Source organism: Pleurodeles waltl, chromosome 4_1, assembly GCF_031143425.1.
Source record: "Pleurodeles waltl isolate 20211129_DDA chromosome 4_1, aPleWal1.hap1.20221129, whole genome shotgun sequence".
In the NCBI taxonomy this organism is placed as follows: domain Eukaryota; kingdom Metazoa; phylum Chordata; class Amphibia; order Caudata; family Salamandridae; genus Pleurodeles; species Pleurodeles waltl.
The window spans coordinates 548,516,900-548,536,872 of record NC_090442.1 but is presented as its reverse complement, the minus strand read 5'-3'; the positions used below and the strand labels follow the sequence as shown (position 1 = coordinate 548,536,872).

Sequence of the window (19,973 nt, the reverse complement as noted above, 5' to 3'; positions counted from 1 at the left end):
ACAGTCCTCAACCCAAAATACTCTATCTGCTCCTCTTTCCCTGTGCTTCCATGCCTGCTTCTTCATTTCAGTGAACAAATCAGGTAGGAGGGTTGTAGACACTAAGCGGCATTAACTCAGAGGTGAGAGATACTACTGATAGGCTTACTTACAGTTAGTTGGAAATCTGCAGGCAGTTTCCTAAAGGTTTGAAAATGACATGAGTCTGGATTGTCTCCTTTACCATTATAAAAAATAAATGGGGAATAACTTCCAGTCACACTGAAAGTGCCCTTTTTACCTGTTTCATTGCAGTAATTCTTGGTCTCCAGTCCCCCGCTTCCCTCGTGATTCTAGCCCCTAAAGTGGTCTAGTAGCCTTCAAGAAAATAATCCCATTGAAGCATTGTCACACTGGTGAAGAATGATTTCTGATATATGCATCTCAGCATGAGCAAAGGACATGTCTCAGGTACAGAATTCTTAGCATTCATCACCTCCTCCTCAACTTTCCAGTTATATAATAGCACAAAAAGATTTCCTGGATGCTGGAACAGCGACCAAATTTTACTGGCAAGAAACTGCAGCTGGTAAAATTGCATGCGATTACAAGTGCATGTGTATCCTGGTCTTGGTCCTGCACCTATCCTTTGGCACAACAGGACACAAAACCCCCCTCACTTCGGACCAGCATCTCGTGCCCACTGATTCCCTCTCGAACATTCACCTCCCCCGTGCCCTTGTTCCCATTTACCATGTGTTAAACTGGGATAAATGACATTGTTAATTTGGGGTACACAGGAAATACCATATAGAATCTGACATGGTAAAACTGGGTCAGAATGTTCATTCCTCTTTTCTGGGGCGGGGTGGTTGCGGGTGGGTGCGTGCCTGTAACTGTATAGTACTCGTGAAATGTTAACATGCAGAGCCAGTGTACACTGGTGTGACTTGCATCTCACCAGTACTGTTCAACTAGTTATCAGAGACTAAATCACTTGTAGAGATTCAGTCGGCGATCATGTCACACTTATTTAGGTTTTGTATTACGAAATCTAAATCATTTCTACTAGTGAAAGCCGTTTGGACACCCCCTTTGCAATTAATATGTCTTTTAAAAAGAGAATGTGCAAAAATCTTAAATAAGTTATACCTCATTTTCATGACTGCATTCAAGCACCAGCAACTTGGTAACCGAACTGTCAGCAATGCAGTTATCAAGGATAGGAGGCATGTGTCCGTTTCTGATGACTGGTGTCACTCCTGGAGACTGGGATGTATGTGAAGAGGGAAAGGGGAGGTCTTGGTTCGACAGCTTGGCTCCCAGAGTCAGGCACTGCTTCACTTGCTGTCTTTGGGTTTGCTGTATAAGATACTTGTTTGGATTTTCGAGGTGTGATTGAACCTGTAAAGTGAAGCAACATATAATCATAATTCGATCTGCAAAAAGCATTATAATAAAATGTGTTATTTATGCTATTTATGATCTCTCCCATTAAAGCCGTGTTGAACATATAGGGTCATATTTACAAGCCCCTAGTGCCAAACTGTGCCACATTAGTGTCATTTTTAACGCTAATGTGGCGTTAAGGAGGCATTTTTGCTGTGCCATATTTACAAAGTGGCGCAATGCATGCATTGTGCCACTTTGTAACCCCTTGCGCCACATTATGCCTGCCCCAGGCATAATGTGTGCAATGGGGGCGCTTCGGTGCTATGAGGCCAGCAATAATGGTGCAATTCAAATTTACAAGATTTTACTGCTCCATTTTTTACATCATTTTTAACACCTGCTCAAAGCAGGCATCAAAATGATCCACCCATAGTGATCCATGGGTCTCCCTGCACTTTCCTGCACTAGCTTCAAAAATGTTGATGCTAGTGCAGCAGAGCGCCACAATAACATCAAAAAGTCTAATGCTATTGGTCTTATGACTGCCATAGTGTGCGGTATCCTAAATACGGCACTTCCATGGTGTTGTTAGGTGCCGGTAGGGGTTGCACAAAAAAGGTGGAGCATTATCTATGATGTGCCACGTTTTGTAAATGTGCCCCTTATTGTTCTAATGGTTCTTCCTTTACAACCTGTACAGTCTGGTGAATTTTGACATAAAGAATGTCAGTTAATGGTAGGTCTACATTGGTGGCTCTGTACTGTTCATTATGGGAGTGTCTTGAATGTCTGAGGAAGCATGAATTTTGGAGCTCCACTGAGAATGTTGTAAATATGATGACAATATGGTGTTGCCCCAACACGGCTAACCTGATGGAGTTACCATAGTTCCCTGCCCGGATATTCAAACAGTAGCAGTGGCATGGTGTTGAAATACACTTAAGGGCATGTGTGGCTGATTTTTCTTTTAATAGTATCACATATGACTACTTCCTACTATGTATGTGTCCCGATGAGGTTTACATACACCAGTTGAATTCAAGAGGCCTCAGTGAACTTGATTACCTTGTGGAATCCATTTCCTTCTCCTGATAAATTGGCTCAACACAAAGGGATCTAGCTAAATGGACTGAATGTTTGTCACGTAGGTTATTTGTCATCCAAGATGCAAATCCCCAATGCATCTACCTCTGAATTTATTAACTAAACACTGGCACAGAGAACACTTTATGTTGGGTTTCTGTCACAAAAGTGATATAAACTGGTGCAAGGTACTGAATTAGGATTTGTTGTACAGACTACAACTTGTTTGTGCTAGAAAGCAGCACTAAAGTAAAGCACAATTGTGTTATGCACTACTTTGTTTCAAGGGTTACACAATGGGTGCTATATTGACATTCCCTTGCAATCACCCATGTTTTCTGATGCAAGGATACATCTACTAAAAAAAAAAAAAAGTAGACAGGGCTTTGCACCAAAAATGTGCAAAGCTAGAAGCAGGCATAACGTTGGAGTTTTTGCTCAAACATTTCCAAACTTTGTATCTGTGGTGTAATGTACAGCACATATTCTAAGTGGGTAAAGTTTTAAACTATGTCTAAGCGTAGTAATTTGTTCTGGTTCCATGTTTCCAGTACAAAACCTATGCTAGATATCACACACACACCCTTGCACTATTGATCAAAGGTGTAGGTGTGGTGCAAAGCAGCCTAAAATGCACCAATTAAGTGGAAGATAGATATGCAGCGCCATATCTTAGTAAATAACTTGCTATGTCAGTTGCTGTACTGTGCTGTGTGGAAAATGTATAAGCTTTGCCCACCATCTCCATTTTGTCAGACTCAAGATCCTCTACACTACACTTCTTGTCACGGGACCCCAAAAACAAACACAATTGAGCTGGAATTCCTATTTAGACAGTTGTATCTTACAGGATGTGATCCATGTAAATTTATATCCCGGGCTCCAGTTATCAGGTTGAGTTCTTAACAAGTTTAATATCAAGGTGTTGGGTACTAAGTTGGCCCTGTGAGAAACCATGCCATGACACATGATAATTTGGTGTTGCTCAATAATCCTGTTGTCTAAAATAATTATGTCTGATAGGTTGGATAAATATTCTTACTTTTCTCTTTCCACCATGGTGTATTTTATTGTATCTGCAAGACTGGTTCAGACACATGTTTGTAAAGGCAATACAGAGGTATTCTGCTGAGTATAATATTGTATATGTTTTACACAGTCGGCTTTACTCTGTGCAACGGAAATGGCATTAAAATGGGTGTTCCTTTCCCTTCTTACAAGACAACATTTTTAATTGTTGAATTACATTTTGAATAGGATCTGCTAAATGTGTATAGTTATTATTATTGGAAAACATATGTATTGCTGTAGGGCTGATCGCTTTTCAAACTGTGTCTTAAATTTTCTAAATAGGTTAAATAATGCTAGAGTATGCATTACATATTTTTACTTTGTGTTTCTAGTATACTGCTAAAATATATTTTCTTGCTTCAAATTGTATTTTTCTACATAATTTAGAAAGGTTTTCCTAATAAAACCATCTTTAAAAGAAGAAGCCAGGCAAGAGAACTTCATTCCCCATTACCCATCAGCACAAGAAGTGACATCACTAGATTTATCATCATCCATCTGCACAGAAAGTGACACCTGGGTATCCTGCCCCGGTGATCCAGCGCTCCTCCCCGTTTCCCAGGACATACTATATTGCAGTTGCAATGTGAATGCAGGAAGTGACATCATTGATTTCCTGTTAAACCATCTTTAAAAGAAGAAACCAAGCAAGAGGACTTTATTTACCATCCTAGTTCTCCCCCCACCCATGCTACCCTGCCCCACTCCTCTGCGCTTTCAACCCTAGCCCCATGCCACTGCCCTGCTGCCACACCAACTTACGAAACATGTATAGAACATTCACATGTGCCTCCTGTAAGGTCTCATGCACTCTTCCACACCACAGGCCCACCACTCCCATGCCAACAGTGCCCAGCACCCCACTTGCTCACACTTAGAGATTGCCGGGCAAGTCTGTCAGCACAGACACTGAGGTAGAGTTGCCATCATATTCAAAGATACCATCAGCTGCACTACCAGCATGAACACCTCACCAGCTACATAGAATACTTCACAATCAAGATACACATAACAGACAACATTTACCAGGGCAGAACACTTGTATACAGACCAAAAGGACCCCACCGATTTCAACGGGGACATTGCAGACTTTGTTGCACCATCAAAGCTAGCATCTTCATCCACCTCTGAGATGTTCACTTTCAACTAAAAGACCCACTGACCCAAACTCTATGACCCCTCTAGAAAACTTTGCAAACCTCTGCCTCACGCATCATGCTACAAAGCACACTGCTGGACACCTATTGGATCCAATTTGCTCCTCAACCAGCAACATCACAGTTGACAATTAAGCATTTGTGGCATGGACAGATTATGCCCTCATTACTTTCAGCATACCCACCCCGCACCTCCACAGACCTACCAGCACTGGAATCACCTGCTGCAGCTGAAAAAGCATCAAAGAAGAGGAGTGGGATTCCACCTTCTCCATGCACCTTCCCAAGCACACCAGCAACTTGCCAAAAGCCATCAGGAACCTCACCAGCTGGATCACCGCATGTGCCAACATCCTGGGTCCTCTCAAGCACAATACAACAGCAACAGGCCGGTTGGTACACAGAGGAACGTGGTCTGACAAGACGCCACTACAAGTAACTCAAGCGCAAATGGAGAACAAGCTGAGACACTACAAGTAAAGGCATCTTCAAATCAGCCCTAAGACACTACCACCACCATATAAGGAACACCAAGTTAACACCTCTTGTAGATCATACCAATGCCAGCACTACAAGCAGCAAGGAAAACTTCCTCATCATCAAAGATTTCACTGCACCTCCAGTCACCTCCAACAACATCACCCCTCACTATACCATTGCAGCAAGTTCTCAGAAGATTACAAAACATCCAGAAGTCAGCAGCCAGATTTATCCGCAACATTCCACACTGAACTCACATCACACCCCACCTCAGGGAGCTCCGCTTGCTGCCGATGCACAAACACACTCATTTCAAATCCTCACACACACACACATTAAAGGCTCAACCAACCTAGTCCTCACCTACCAGAACAGTTGCATCTCCTTCCACCAACCACCCAGACACCTCTGCTTTGCAGGACTCCTACTTGCACACATCCCATACGTGCAGAGAACCAGATTAGGAGGAGGATTTGGTTGCATTGCCTAAATCAATTCTAAGGCAAGGAACAGCCTTCCACTCCACATGAGATCCTCCTTCTCCCTTCTTGAAAGCTGAAAGAAGCTGAATACCTGGCATTTCAAATAACTACGCTACCATGAGCAGGACTTCGCACACACACCTGCTCAGTGTCAGGGTACCCACACAGGTGATAGTGCACTTTACAAATACATATAATATAACACGTTGCTGTCACTTGCTTTCATCCTACCAGAGGCCCTGGCCATTATCCACTCACATCAAACCTTCAGAACCTCTTACAGCTTCACATTTCTCAATTTGGTTCAATCTAAAATCCACTAATTTGCCATTCTTCTTAACCCCTCATAATACTTTTGATTAGTTCTGTACAGAACCATTTTGCCTGCCTGTGACTACATTTGTTTATTTCAAATGGACTTTCTCTTCTCAGTCTATCTAATCAGATCATAACTTTTCCCTTTTGTTTCAAAACTCTATAAATCTGGGACCTTTGTTTGAGCTAATTTATAGCAACCAAACCACATCCTCTATCTTTGACCCTACTCCAGGAATACATCTCATACAATACGCTGAGGACTCCAGAGAGTTGCATACAGAACAAACAACCTATATATGCAGAAAAAAATCTAAACACAACTTTTCTTTACAGTTTTGTTTTTATCCCTTATGTCTTAATGTGAAAGTCCTTAAATTGATGAGACAAGTTCGGAACCTATCTACTCAACTCCATTATGTCATGCAATATCAATATTATTAATGAATTCCTGCAAACTGAGATATGTTTCTATCCAGTAGAACAAAGTCTATCCAAGAGTGGAATGTATGGAGTAATTAAGAGGCCCTGATGCAAACAAACAGACTTACAACTGAACAACAAATTCACACAATTAGCAGGCAATAAATAAATCATGAAGATCATTAAGTATACAACAAATGTTAACACTGCTGCGTTTTGGTGCAATTATTCTTTGTGTCTGTTTTTTTAGAGCTAGTATTTGATTATGAAAGTTAAGAAAACAAATAAAATTAAAAGCAATACCATCTGTGCAAGTAGAAGCACATTTATTTTGCTTATTCATTGTAAGAAATTAGGATATTATTTGGGAGGGGTGAAAGCCCCACTCAAGTAATAAGCACAATCCTTGTGAGGGTAAACCACAACAATTCAATAAATATATCTGTGCTTAACTCTCTGCTAGCTTGGCACAAAAGCAGTCATGCTTAACTTGGAGGCGATGTGTAAAGTATGCATTTGGCACTCAAATAGTAACAGCATCTCAGGTAAGCAAACACTCTACTTCTTTTCTCAAACTGGGATACTCCTTCGACATTCCAGTAATCACTTTCCTCATATTAGCAGCCATACTCTGTTTAGGTCATTAACATTCCACTCAATCCCCCACAACTGCCCACAGCCAAGCCTCTAGCACACAGACTCCAGCAACCCGTTCCAGGGGTGCTGCAGACTAAAGCAGTACCAGTTTACCAAACAGTTCCTCAACAAAACTCCCCGTAAATTGCCCCTCTCAGGCAGCACCACCCACCCTCCCATCCCTGGCATAGACAACATGGGAGTCAACAGGTCCCGCCCCATACCACAACTTCAATTAGGTGAGAAAACATAACAGAACAAAACACACCCACCCACTCATTTGTGCATCTTGTGCTCCGCAAGAGGCTAGGTCATCAGGAAAGGTGAGAGGCCAAGGTACTCAAGCCCCCTCCCCACGTTCTCAACCTCTAAATTGCAGCAGCACCACCAGCATATTAAATTTTGGCAAAAAAAAATAAGAAAATTCAACATATCATCCCATCTACAAGGTAGGTCAACATCAGTAACTAAAATTATATTGCATGACTCTCTTGGTCGTTTCATGTCCCCACTGAGGTCAAATTGTCCCCATCCCCACAGGGGGCAGAGGAGGGGCATCTGTGGACACAGGCAGGTCGCTGCCTACCTCAAGATGTAGCATGTCTCCTTGGAGGCATAGGTCAGGTCTGAGGAGACTCATTATTTTCAAGTGTCTAGTCTCCCTGTAAATACTCTGAAGTCTGGCACCACCTCCACAGAACTCAGAGTACCATCGGGCCCGGCAACAATTTTCTCTGTTTTTCTGCACTCATCTACACTCCTCCAGTGGCATTGGCGCCACCTAGGCTGTCTTGATTGGTCTCCTGCAGTCAGTCAAGATGTCTTTTCTTGTGACAGGTCCTGTGTGGATCTTCTTCCCTTGGAGTCCAGCCAAGCATGGGCGTCCCCTGAAGAAGAAAAGAGCCTTCCCTTCATACTGCACCCTCAGTTTTGTTTGGAACATAAGGCTATATTTCAAGTTTAAGCTTCACAACCATTCCTTGATTGACACAAAAGTCTTCCTTCGTTCCTGGACTGTATAGTACAGGTAGATAGAGATAGGATGGCCCTCCAATATCAAGTGGTCCCTCGTGCTGACATTCTGCAGGATAGCTTCCCTGTCGTGAAAGTTCAATAGACGGGTGATCATCATCAGAGGTAGTGGCCCAGGTCTTGAAGGTGGGGCTAGTGCTTTGTGTGCTCTCTTGAGATGTAAAGAACTTTGACAATCTTTGAGGGAGAAGCACTGTAGTGATCCAATCCTCATGAGCAATTCAGTGGACTCTTCCTCCGCTTTGTCTTGGAAACCCACAAAGCGTAAATTATTTCGATGGGACCGCCCCTCAGAATTCTCCAACCAATGGTCTAGGTGCATGGTCTGTTTTTGCCATTGACTTACAGTGTCTCTAATGGAACTTATCTCTTGCTGTAAGGGGTTGACATACGGTTTGGTGTTGGCCATTTGTTCAGTCACTTTATGTAGGTCAGCCCTCAGTCAGTTGACATCTATGGAAAATTAGTCAATCTTATGTGCCAGTTCTTCATGGGATGTCTGGATTGCTGTCTTGAGGTCTGACAAAGAGGGCCTCCCTCCTGACTGTGGTCCTGCACAGGTCTGATGAGTCTCGTCACATAACTGGGATCCTTTAGGGGGTGGCTGCGTGTAATTCAAGACTTTATTTGTCTGGGGTGCCTTTGCATTCTTGTCCTTCCCAATGGTGCAATGCTGCACTCATCCTGGCTATGTGCTGGGTTGCTCCTCAGCTCAGGGAATTTCACTGTGTCCCCGATAGGGGAGCACCTCATGGGAAGACGTGGTCTCCGACCTGATGGGTCAGCTTGGATGGTGTGTGACCTCTGCGCTCTAGTAATGGTATTCCCATCTAGTCCTCCTAGAAAAAGTAGGTGGGGGGAAAAGGGACAAAGAGGAAGTCAGTTACCTTTTGTGATTCAATGCATTCAATGATCTTTAGTCCTGACTATGGCTAGCAGTAGGAGTCACTGAGCCATAAGGGTGGGACAGCTCCAGAGAGGTTGCTGGCTGTTTGTCCCGTACTGTCCCCCTGGGCACCCTCCACATATCCATGGGGCAATCTCATGTCCAGAGAGGGGCCATCTGGGTGCAACAGCAAATGGAGTAGTTCCAGCAAGGACAGGGCCACTCGTGTCTTCCGAGTATGCTGCTGTGTCAGCAAATTAAAACGTTGAATGCATCAGGCAAGTTGTGCTAGCCAGGGCCCCCTAGGTCTCCCTCTACATATTCAAGGGATGGTTTCATGCCCAGGGAGCAGCCGCCCGGGCACAACAGCACAAGGAGCAGTCCCAACAAGGTGCTGAGTCACTAGTGCCGGCAAAGTATGCAGCTGTGGAAAAATGTTAAAGCGCCGGAGCCATCAGGTAGGTTGTTTATACCGGGGCCACCCAGGTCTGCTGCACATGCGTTCAATCTGAGGGAGAGTAGGCTGTGGCAGGCCCAAATTTAGCAGTCTCCTCCCCAGTACGGGGTCCTTCATGCTCATCTTTAGTTTCATCAGAGCACAGTCCCAGGATCAAAGCTGAGCTCGACGGGTCCAGGGGTAACGATAGATAGACGGGGCAGGGCAGGGAGGAAACTGATGTCTTACTTTCAGTCTTCTGAGGTGCCAACCAGCACCTTGGGTCTTTCAGTTACGCTGTGTAGCAGGCCGTGCTCCATTCATGTTGGGTTTTCTGGGAGGCCCTCGTCCACTCCACCCTGAGCAGAGGTCAACACTGGTACCCCCCCGGAGTATCAAGCAGCATTTCTCATATGGGGGCTCCAGCAGGTCTCCACAATTCCATTGGACCTCTGAAGAACCATGCGGTGGTGGCACTCAGCAGCAAGGCTCCCTCACAAAAAGGAAGACAGAATGGCTCCAGATTTTGCCTGAAGGCTCCCAGGGTGCTGCAACAGGTCCGCGGTGCAGAGTCACAGGGCTCAGATGATAGAAACTTGTAGGATAACGCAGGTGTTAGACCTGACAGCCTTAGGGTGGTCATCCCCCAACTTTTTGCCTGCCTCCCTCCACTTTTCTGACACTATTTTCGCTGGTTTTAGGCCTCTGCTCACCTTACCACTGCTAACCAGTGCTAAAGTGCATATGCTCTCGCCCTTAAACATGGTAAAATTGGTTCACTCCCAATTGGCATATTTGATTTACGTATAAGTTCCTAGTAAAGTGTACTACATGTGCCCAGGGCCTGTAAATTAAAAGCTACTAGTGGGCCTGCAGCACTGATTGTGCCACCCACATAAGTAGCCCCTTAACCATGTTTCAGGCCTGCCATTGCAAGGCCTGTGTGCAGTTTCACTTCCACTTCAACTTGGCATTCAAATGTACTTGCCAAATCTTAAACTTCCCTTTTTCTACATATAGGTCACCCCTAAGGTAGGCCCTAGGTGACTCATAGGGCAGGGTGCTATGTAGGTAAAAGGCAGGACATGTACATAAGTGTTTTGTATGTCCTGGTAGTGAAAAACGCCTACATTTGTTTTCCACTACAGTGAGGCCTGCTCCTCTCATAGGCTAACATTAGGATTGCCCGTCTATACTTTTTGAGTGGTAGATTCTGATCTGAATGGGGTAACCAGGTCACATTCGGTATGACCAGAATGGTATAGCAAATCCTGCTTATTGGTGAGGTTGGATTTTATATTACTATTTTAGAAATGCCACTTTTCGAAAGTGAGCATTTGTCTGCATTTTAAAACCATCTGTGTCTTGCATTGATCTTGGCTCACGAACTAAGTCTGAAAAAGACGGAGGTCAAGTCTAGGCAGTCTGAGTCCAGCAGTGATGGTGGCAGACTACATACAGGACCCGCTGGAGACAAAAAGATATGTATACCAAGAATGTGGTGCCAAGTTATGTGGTGGGAGATTACATTGATAAGTGGTTTACTGCATATGAAGTTGCACTAAGGGCTCATGGGGTTCCTGAAGAGTAATGGGGGGGAGGGCTTGTGGAAACACATGCCAATACTTGGGGGGGGGACACTTCTTACACTAAAGGTTGGGGATCTGACCAAGTATGCCCCTATGAAAGCCATTTTGACTTCCAAATTTGGACTGACCCCTGAAAAGTACGGCCAAAGGTTCAGGGACAGTACCAAACTCCCCAACCAAACCTTGGTAGATTTTTTTGGTTTCTCTAGTAAGGCTTGTCCAGTGAACAGTTCGAACTTCTCACAGTCCTAGCCCATGCAGGGAGCCTCAGCTGGAGCCTCGGGTTGGTAGAGGCCGCGAGAAGCAGGTCACTGCTGAATCTTTGCAGTGGTGGTTGATCGGTGTGGTCTTTGTGTGCTGTAAAGAGTACGTTGTTACTGGATATTTGTGTTGGTGGCAAATGTAGTGATGGTTACTGACATGGACGGTCGTGGCTTATGTGAAGAGTAGGTCGTTGCTCAAACTTCGGGTTGTCGGGTATCGCAGACAGTTGTTTCTTGGTACAAAGAATCCACTCACGATTGCAAGGAGTTAAAAACTTCTGGATTTTCCCTTGGAGTTCTGTTTTCAGGCAGGAGGAGTACACTCTGATTCCAGCCATGTGTCCAGGATATGGAGGGCAGCCCATGGGGATCAAGACTCACTCCCGCAGAGACTCAGCAGGGCTCAGTCAGGTCCTGGTGGTGCTGATCAGCTGGGAAGTTGCAGGGAGGCCACTGGAATGTTGCTCTGTCACTGTATATGGAATGGGAGGTCAGTCAACTGACCCTTGAAGACACTTCCAGGTATCCTTTAATCAAGACAACAAAGTCCAATCTTCCTATTTCAGACAGCAGGGCAGTTCTTCCTCTAAATCTTTCACAGGTGCAAGAGTGTTCTGATGAGAGATTCCGAAGTTGCCAAAGTTATACCTAGTGCCAGCCTTTGTGTGGGGCAATGCCAGGCATTGCCACCAAAAAGGCTCTAGTCAGTTTTTTTCCCTTCCTCTGGGTTTGACCCCAAAATGTCTAAGGCAACAAAGGGAAGACCTTGTGTCAGGTTGCTTTGTGTGTGCTGCAGGCAGGATCTTTTGAAGTGTAACCAGAGCAGGGCACAACTCACCCCAGCCATCCTGTCACAAACACCACTCCCTCTACACCCAGGCCCCTCTTATCTCTATGTCTCGAAGGCGTACACAACACACCACAGGAGAACCACTTCATAGGTATGTGACTCTGGGTAGCCACAGTAAGCAGTAAGGCACAATTGGTGTAGGCAGAAAAATGCCACTTTTATGAAAGTGTAATTTTCAAAACAGTAAAGTAAAATTCGACTTCACCACTGAAGGGAATTTTAAATTACAATTCAAATGAGATGAAAAAGCATTTTTCCGGTTGTTCTCAAACGATTAAGTATTATAAAATAATGCAGAGCTCCCTGAAATCCAAGAAATACCTATGTCTGTGTGTGCACGTGCACACACACACACAAACACACTTTTCAGCCAAATTACAGATTCCTTCCTAACCTACGTCTTGGTCTGTCCAAATTATAATCAATGTTATACCTCAGAAATGACTACCATATCAAAGATGGCACCACGAATATCCACCGAAGAAATAAAAAAGTTGCACACCTGAATGGTATTAGATACATCTTACCAGTGAACCAGAGTCACATTCTGTGTGATCTTTCTTTATAAAGAATTATGACAAGATGTAACCAGTTTGTTAAACCGTCCCTTCATATAATTACCTTATTTACTATCTGTAGATAACAAACTTTACAATACCTGAAATTTACAGAAGACACCAGTGTGAGCCCTAAAAACTAGAATTGTATGTTGAAGGCAATTGGCAGAAGAGACACCTATTAAATAATAACATTTTCAAATAGCACAATTAGAAGGCAACCAGGTGTCACAAACCGGTGGCAGCAATCAAAAACATCTTGACCCTCATTTGCTTCTCTCCATCATTTTCGTCAAATATCACCAGATCTTATTTTTTGTAAACAAAAACTGTTCTTTTTCATAAAAGCATTGAAAACATAAGGGTTTGACTATATTTGAGTTAAAAGCAGGATTTCAATTCAGATGCAGCACCAATTGATGATAAATCTCTTTCACATCCTACATAGTTTTCAACCATGAATTCTACTTCCTTGCTGCCTAATTGAGTTAAGTAATTTAATTTCAGAAAAGGTCCACATCCCTTCTAGTTAATAATATTTGTACAAATGCGGAATATCCTTCAGATACTATCTTGGCTTATTTAATTAAAGAGTGTGGTAATCAATTATGCCCCTTTCATAGTGTCTACTTTAAACAGTCCTTTAAGCTTTAAGATGGTGTACCACCCTTTAATCTCAAGTCTACAACAGCCAAACTTCAAGTACAAATCAACCTCTAAACACATAAGGCAGTGCTCCCAAAATGAACAAGATAAAGCAATATGTGTCTGAATTTCTATCAGTGCTGCTCCTTTAACAATAGAAATGGCAGTGAATACCAGAACATGAGCCTATGGTGAAGAAGTTAGTGGTTGTCCAGAATTAGAATCTCAGATCCCGATCGATGTCACTGCACCATTATGCTGCGTCAAGTGGAGAATGGAGAAGTAACTGATAACTAGAGCAACACAAGTTTGTGCAGTGCTTGAAGTAGAGGATAAACAAGCACAGTTCCAGACTAAGGATCTATCATCTGTGATAGGTAAGCAGGCGGACGTAGGAAATCTATTTTACTGCAATGCGTAGCACTGATGCTGCATAATGCGTTGGATAATATGCCAATTTTCCATCTTGAAATCATGTTTACAACACAGTGTAGCTTCAGCAATCTGAACACAATCCTCTGTTTACTGTTGCCTTACTTTCAATTGCATGTAAAACGTTCCAGAATTTCCATGAATATTAGAAACTTAATTACAGGAAAAAAACTCTTCATAATTCGATCCCTTTGAGAAAACGCATTTTGCTAAGTGTCACACAACGCGATCGGGGGTGAGCATAAGAATCTGGATATAGGCTAAAATACCATCTTAAAACCTATGTTACTCAAGGTGACCTCAGCAGGTCTAAAGCAAATGGTGTCTGAACATGCACCTGTGGGATTTTAAACTGGAGATACCACCCAAAAGTGCCAGATCATCAAATATGCGGATCTAAATTCTCTACTTGATGAAGTGCTTAAAAATGAGCTGATTAAAAAGACAGCCAGAGAGTTTGTTCTTTCCAACACCTTTCTTTAGTGCTTTAAGATGTGGCTAGACTCAGATTTCCCCCTTCATCTTGCTGCAGAGCTACAAGTAGTGCATAGTTACAGCAAAGACTGGCTGAGTATTGGTCCATTTAATCCTCCTCAAGACTGTTGGCCAGACTATTTCAAGTAGCTACAATGCGTTAATCAGAGCTTACAGGTGGCAAGTAGCATCCGAATATCCATTTATCAAATTTACACCATTGTTTTACACGTAGGCTTGAAAAGGCAATTTGTATCAGTGTAGTTATCTATTCAACAAAATAAAATACTCGAAAACTGAATACCAGCACACCTTACTACTTGCCTCAAGCCAGTGATTAGAAAGGAGACCGCACCCTGTAATGGGACCGAGAACATTTATGTAGCCATATGTTGTTATGAACATACAGACAGCAACACAAAAAACAACTACCAGAGAGATCATTCATCCAGTGTAACTGAGGGCTTTTTAGACATGAGCAAAAAGAAACATAATTTGCGTGCCTTCTTTGAGGTGGCGTTTTAAAATGAGGCTAGCTAAATCAAAGAGCACAGTAGCATCCTATAATCCTGGTAGCATCATTTTCAAGGGAGGCTTGAGAAATTAGTGCAGTCCTGAACAAGAAATGGATAAAGCAATGTGTCCCAACGCGCTCATCCGTACGTAATAGTCCATTGTACTAACTACGAGTTAGATTACTTAGTGAGTACTAATTATTCATCTTTCCATCGCCAGGCAGCGTCTCAAGCAGAGCGAGAGGAATGAGCAGCCATGTTGTCTCATGTGTTTGACCAGACTGGGTCCAGCATGTAGTACTATATCTATTTAGCTGCCGTACCTCAAATAGAGGCTCGACAAATACAACATAATAGAACAGCCTTCTACTCATCTCAGTCCATTGCTCAAGGCAATGCCTCGGCCGTTCCAATCTTCTGCTGTGCTTACAATGGAAGCGTGGCAGAGTCGATGAATGCGTACATTCATCTCTCCCTGTGCTTAAAATAGAGCACAGCTAAATCAACACAAACCAGAAAATGTATACATCTTTTTATAGATCTTTCAAACCTGTCCCAAGGCACCCATTCTAAAACACTGACAGCCTGTCAGCATGGGGTTAGACAGTCGTGAGCATCCATCATACACCCATACATTCCCAAAACGAACTGTCTTTTTAACAGGACCAACACTGGTGATTTGCATCAGATCATCTGCCTTTCCATATTCAGGAAGGGCAGGCTCCTCCTTCTTAGGCGATCATTGCCAACTTTAACATTGTCCAGCGGTGCAGGTAACTAAGTTCAGTGTACTGAAATGCGCAGAATGATGCAAACACCCCCTCTTCCTCTTTAACTATAACGCCATACAGAGTTGGAAGGCCGGCATATAGGTCGGGGCCGGCCGACACTTTCAGTCATCAGACTCCCTTGCAAAGCCCACTATAATTCTAAGATAATTCAAACACTACTGGACTGTGCTGTGTCACCTGTGTAAAGCAGAAGATCAAAGTGCCTGGAAGTGTGAAGGAATTAGAAATGACTATCTCAGCTTTTCCACTACAGACTGCAATGTGCAGGCATGAAGTAACAAAATTGGATGCCTCTGCTCTTTGCTGTCTAAGTGAATGCGTATAAACTTAGTTGTGACACTCACCGTTGTTTAGTCAGTGCTATTATATAAACAACCAAGTCACGGCATAAATGAGAATATTGCGCCTTTGAAGACACGTCGTCGATTACAGCACAGTTTATAAATGCCATCTTCTCTTTTCATAAAAGGCAATTATTGCTTTAAAGCCGTAAACGCCCGGTTAAAAGTCACAACTCTTTGACGTATTGTCGTTAGAACAAATAATTCGGCAACATTTGCAGTCGACAGAATCTACAAACAATTTGCTCCAAAATGTATATAGTTACATTTTCAGTGTATTTGGAAATAATCCGCCATCTTGCAAAACCATTATCTTTATAATAATTGTCCTTTGTAGTAAAAACTTACCTCGTAATAAGAACACTCTGTTTGATGAGGCATAATTATTTCCTTTTCAACAAAAGCTGTCTTCAGCACGGCCCAAGGAATGGTCTCAGAAGGGGGGCATCCGAACTGTCTGAAGACGTCTCACGACTGACACTTTTTGAACTCAGTGGGACTTTATAATCTAAGTGGGCATGCTAAAAGATCTAATTTGCTACATCGAGGCTACCCTTTCATTGCAGAGATGGGCAGTTACCTCAAATAGCCTCAATCCACACACGTCACGTTCCTTCGATTTAGCCACAACAGGAATAATGCGTCCGCATTATAAATGCAGCATTGTTGGTCTCCACTCAGATCTGAACTTGGTTGAAAAGTCCCTGTCGTCCGTTTCACCAAAGGCTCTCTGATTATGTCAATAAGCAGGGTATTATCACCGTGACAGCACAATGATTTCTTTACAGTCAAACACACCATGGGGCAGTGTTTTCAGCACTTTGCAACGATGCCACATCACATAAAAAGTGACACAAGCCGGTGTAAAGTGTTGATAAACTATTTACATCCAGTGCAAAAAGATGTTTGCTCTTGAAAATAGCCGGTAAATCCATGCATATTGTGTTTTGTGTTCTGTTGTGCTACTTTCTCTTGTGGAGGGTGTTCTCACACTACCACTCCTGGTATTTGATGCAACGCCATATCTATTAACATTGTTGGGCAATGCTATGCCAAAGAATAATGCTTACTCCAAGCAAGAATGACAATGGAGAAATATTATATTAATATTGCACGTGTTGAACTGTACAGCACGCATCCAAAATGAAAATACTTGTAAACTTTGCGCACAATTTGGAGCTTGGCAGACATTTTATTACATCACAAATATGACATAGGGGGTCATTCCGCCGGGGACCGCGGAAGCACCGCCAACAGGCTGGCAGTGCTTCCAGGGCCATTCTGACCGCGGCAGTAAAGCCGCGGTCAGAAAAGGGCAACCGGCGGTTTCCCGCCGGTTTACCCCTGGCCCAAGGAATCCGCCATGGCGGCGCTGCTTGCAGCACCGCCATGGGGATTCCGACCCCCTTCCCGCCATCCTGGTCCTGGCGGTAAATACCGCCAGGAACAGGATGGCGGGAACGGGTGTCGTGGGGCCCCTGGGGGCCCCTGCACTGCCCATGCCACTGGCATGGGCAGTGCAGGGGCCCCCCTCACAGGGCCCCATAATGATTTTCAGTGTCTGCAAAGCAGACACTGAAAATCGCGACGGGTGCCACTGCACCCATCGCACACCAGCAACTACGCCGGCTCCATTCGGAGCCAGCTTCATCGTTGCTGGGGCTTTCCCGCTGGGCCGGCAGGCGGCCTTTTGGCGGTCGCCCGCCGGCCCAGCGGGAAAGCCAGAATGGCCGCCGTGGTCTTTTGACTGCGGTGCGGTCTTTCGGCGGTAACCGCATGGCGGGCGGCGAATGACCACCATAGTGCCCTGCCCGCCAAACCCTCAGTCTGCCCACCTCATTCATACATGGACAGACCTTACGTTTCCAATCAGGGAGCACCTGTTTGCTCTGTCAATGGGAAACGTCCTCCAACAGTACAACGGAGTAGGTGAACGCTGTGATGTCTTTTTTTTCCTATCCTCCATTGCCAGGTATAACCCGGGGGCGAGGGACAGAAAAACATAACGACCCCACACCCTGGGAGAAAAACCCAGGATATGGGGGTCATTCACCTTTATCTTTTTTGTTACATCAACTCCCACTTTCGGAGTTTGTTATAGAAAAACAAAAACATTTTTCAAATGTTTGGTAAATGGGTGTGCACTAAACTTTTTGCACATTGAAAGAAACCACCGTGATGGCCGTTCACTTCAATGTACAGAGACAACCACTCGGCTGGCAGTCATCTATGAATTTTGCTGGATGGTAGAGGTATGTCTTCTCTCACCCTAATGGATGGAGTACAGTTCATCAAACCATAAATCAGGTCCTTTGACTAGGCAGAGTATTTTTCAGTGGACAAGTGCCCTCCCAATGCAAAATGTATGGTATAAATCTCACATACAGACAGACACACACGCTTGCAAAAGGATGTGTGTTCCACTAGACAGCCCAATTGAGCACCAGCTTTAGGGATGTGAACAGCAGTGACATATCTTAGCAGATATGGCTCTATGATGCTCTCTACCTCTAGACCTATGAAACACAACAACTTTGGTTGCTGTGCTGTGTTGCGCCCATTTCTGGAGTATGTATGCTTACATATGCAAAATCATTAGTTGGACACTGATTATCAACTGTACTAATTGATCATGCCTTATTATAATTAACGATTGATATTTCTTTATACCCAGCATACATGTTAACAGCCTCAATACATTTTTCCACATTCAAATTTTTTGTTTGTCTGCATTTTTTATCATACAAAAACTTAATAAACAGTACACTTGATCATACTGCATCTTACCTACTCTACCACACATTATATGCAGACATTGGCACTCTTAACTGACAGAAGTCAACTTTCAATTTTGCAGCTAATTCTGATGTACACTGCATTCTAAAAACAGTTCAAACTCAGGTTAAAGTATCTTTACATCCTTTGAATACACATTTAACATAATAACAAAAAACAGTTCAAACTCAGGTTAAAGTGTCTTTACATCCTTTGGATACACATTTAACATAATAACAAAGATCTGAAACGTATTAAAACACGTGGTAAATGTAGGAAAGTACCATCTTGCCTGGCATGTTACCCCCATATTTTCACTGTATATATGTTGTTTTAGTTGTATGTGTCACTGGGACCCAGTGCACATAAGTGTGCCCTGTATGTGTTCCCTGTGTGATGACTAACTGTCTCACTGAGGCTCTGCTAACCAGAACCTTAGTGGTTATGCTCTCTCATTTCTTTCCAAATTGTCACTAACAGGCTAGTGACCAATTTCACCAATTTACATTGGCATACTGGAACACCCTTATAATTCCCTAGTATATGGTACTGAGGTACCCAGGCTATTGGGGTTCCAGGAGATTCCTATGGGCTGCAGCATTTATTTTGCCACCCATAGGGAGCTCTGACAATTCTTACACAGGCCTGCCACTGCAGCCTGAGTGAAATAACGTCCACGGTATTTCACAACCATTTACCACTGCACTTAATTAACTTATAAGTCATCTATATTTCTAACCTTTACCTGGTAAAGGTTGGGTGCTAAGTTACTTAGTGTGTGGGCACCCTGGCACTAGCCAAGGTGCCCCCACATTGTTCAGGGCAAATTCCCCGGACTTTGTGAGTGCAGGGACACCATTAAACGCGTGCACTATACATAGGTCACTACCTATGTATAGCTTCACAATGGTAACTCCGAATATGGCCATGTAACATGTCTAAGATCATGGAATTGCCCCCCCAATGCCATCCTGGCATTGGTGAGACAATCCCATGATCCCCCGGGTCTCTAGCACAGACCCGGGTACTGCCAAACTACCTTTCCCGGGGTTTCACTGCAGCTGCTGCTGCTGCCAACCCCTCAGACAGGTTTCTGCCCTCCTGGGGTCCAGCCAGGCTTGGCCCAGGAAGGCAGAACAAAGGACTTCCTCAGAGAGAGGGCGTTACACCCTCTCCCTTTGGAAAAAGTTGTCAGGGCTGGGGAGGAGTAGCCTCCCCCAGCCTCTGGAAATGCTTTGATGGGCACAGATGGTGGCCATCTCTGCAAAAGCCAGTCTACTCCGGTTCAAGGATACCCCAGCCCTGCTCTGGCGTGAAACTGGACAAAGGAAAGGGGAGTGACCACTCCCCTGACCTGCACCTCCCCTGG

The 19,973-nt window shown here is 43.9% G+C and overlaps 1 protein-coding gene across 6 annotated transcripts in view; it reads right to left on the bottom strand.

Moving 5' to 3' along the window:
• TFEC (transcription factor EC) overlaps window positions 1–19,973 on the bottom strand; it is a 612,796-nt gene that overhangs the window by 138,672 nt on the left and 454,151 nt on the right. For 5 of the 6 annotated variants that reach the window (XM_069228932.1, XM_069228931.1, XM_069228936.1 and 2 more), the window contains one exon: window positions 1,132–1,383. In XM_069228932.1, the coding sequence (XP_069085033.1) occupies window positions 1,132–1,383 (252 nt within the window). Of the gene's footprint in view, window positions 1–1,131; window positions 1,384–16,177; window positions 16,295–19,973 lie in introns of those variants that run through there. The other variant, XM_069228934.1, reaches the window with a different exon arrangement.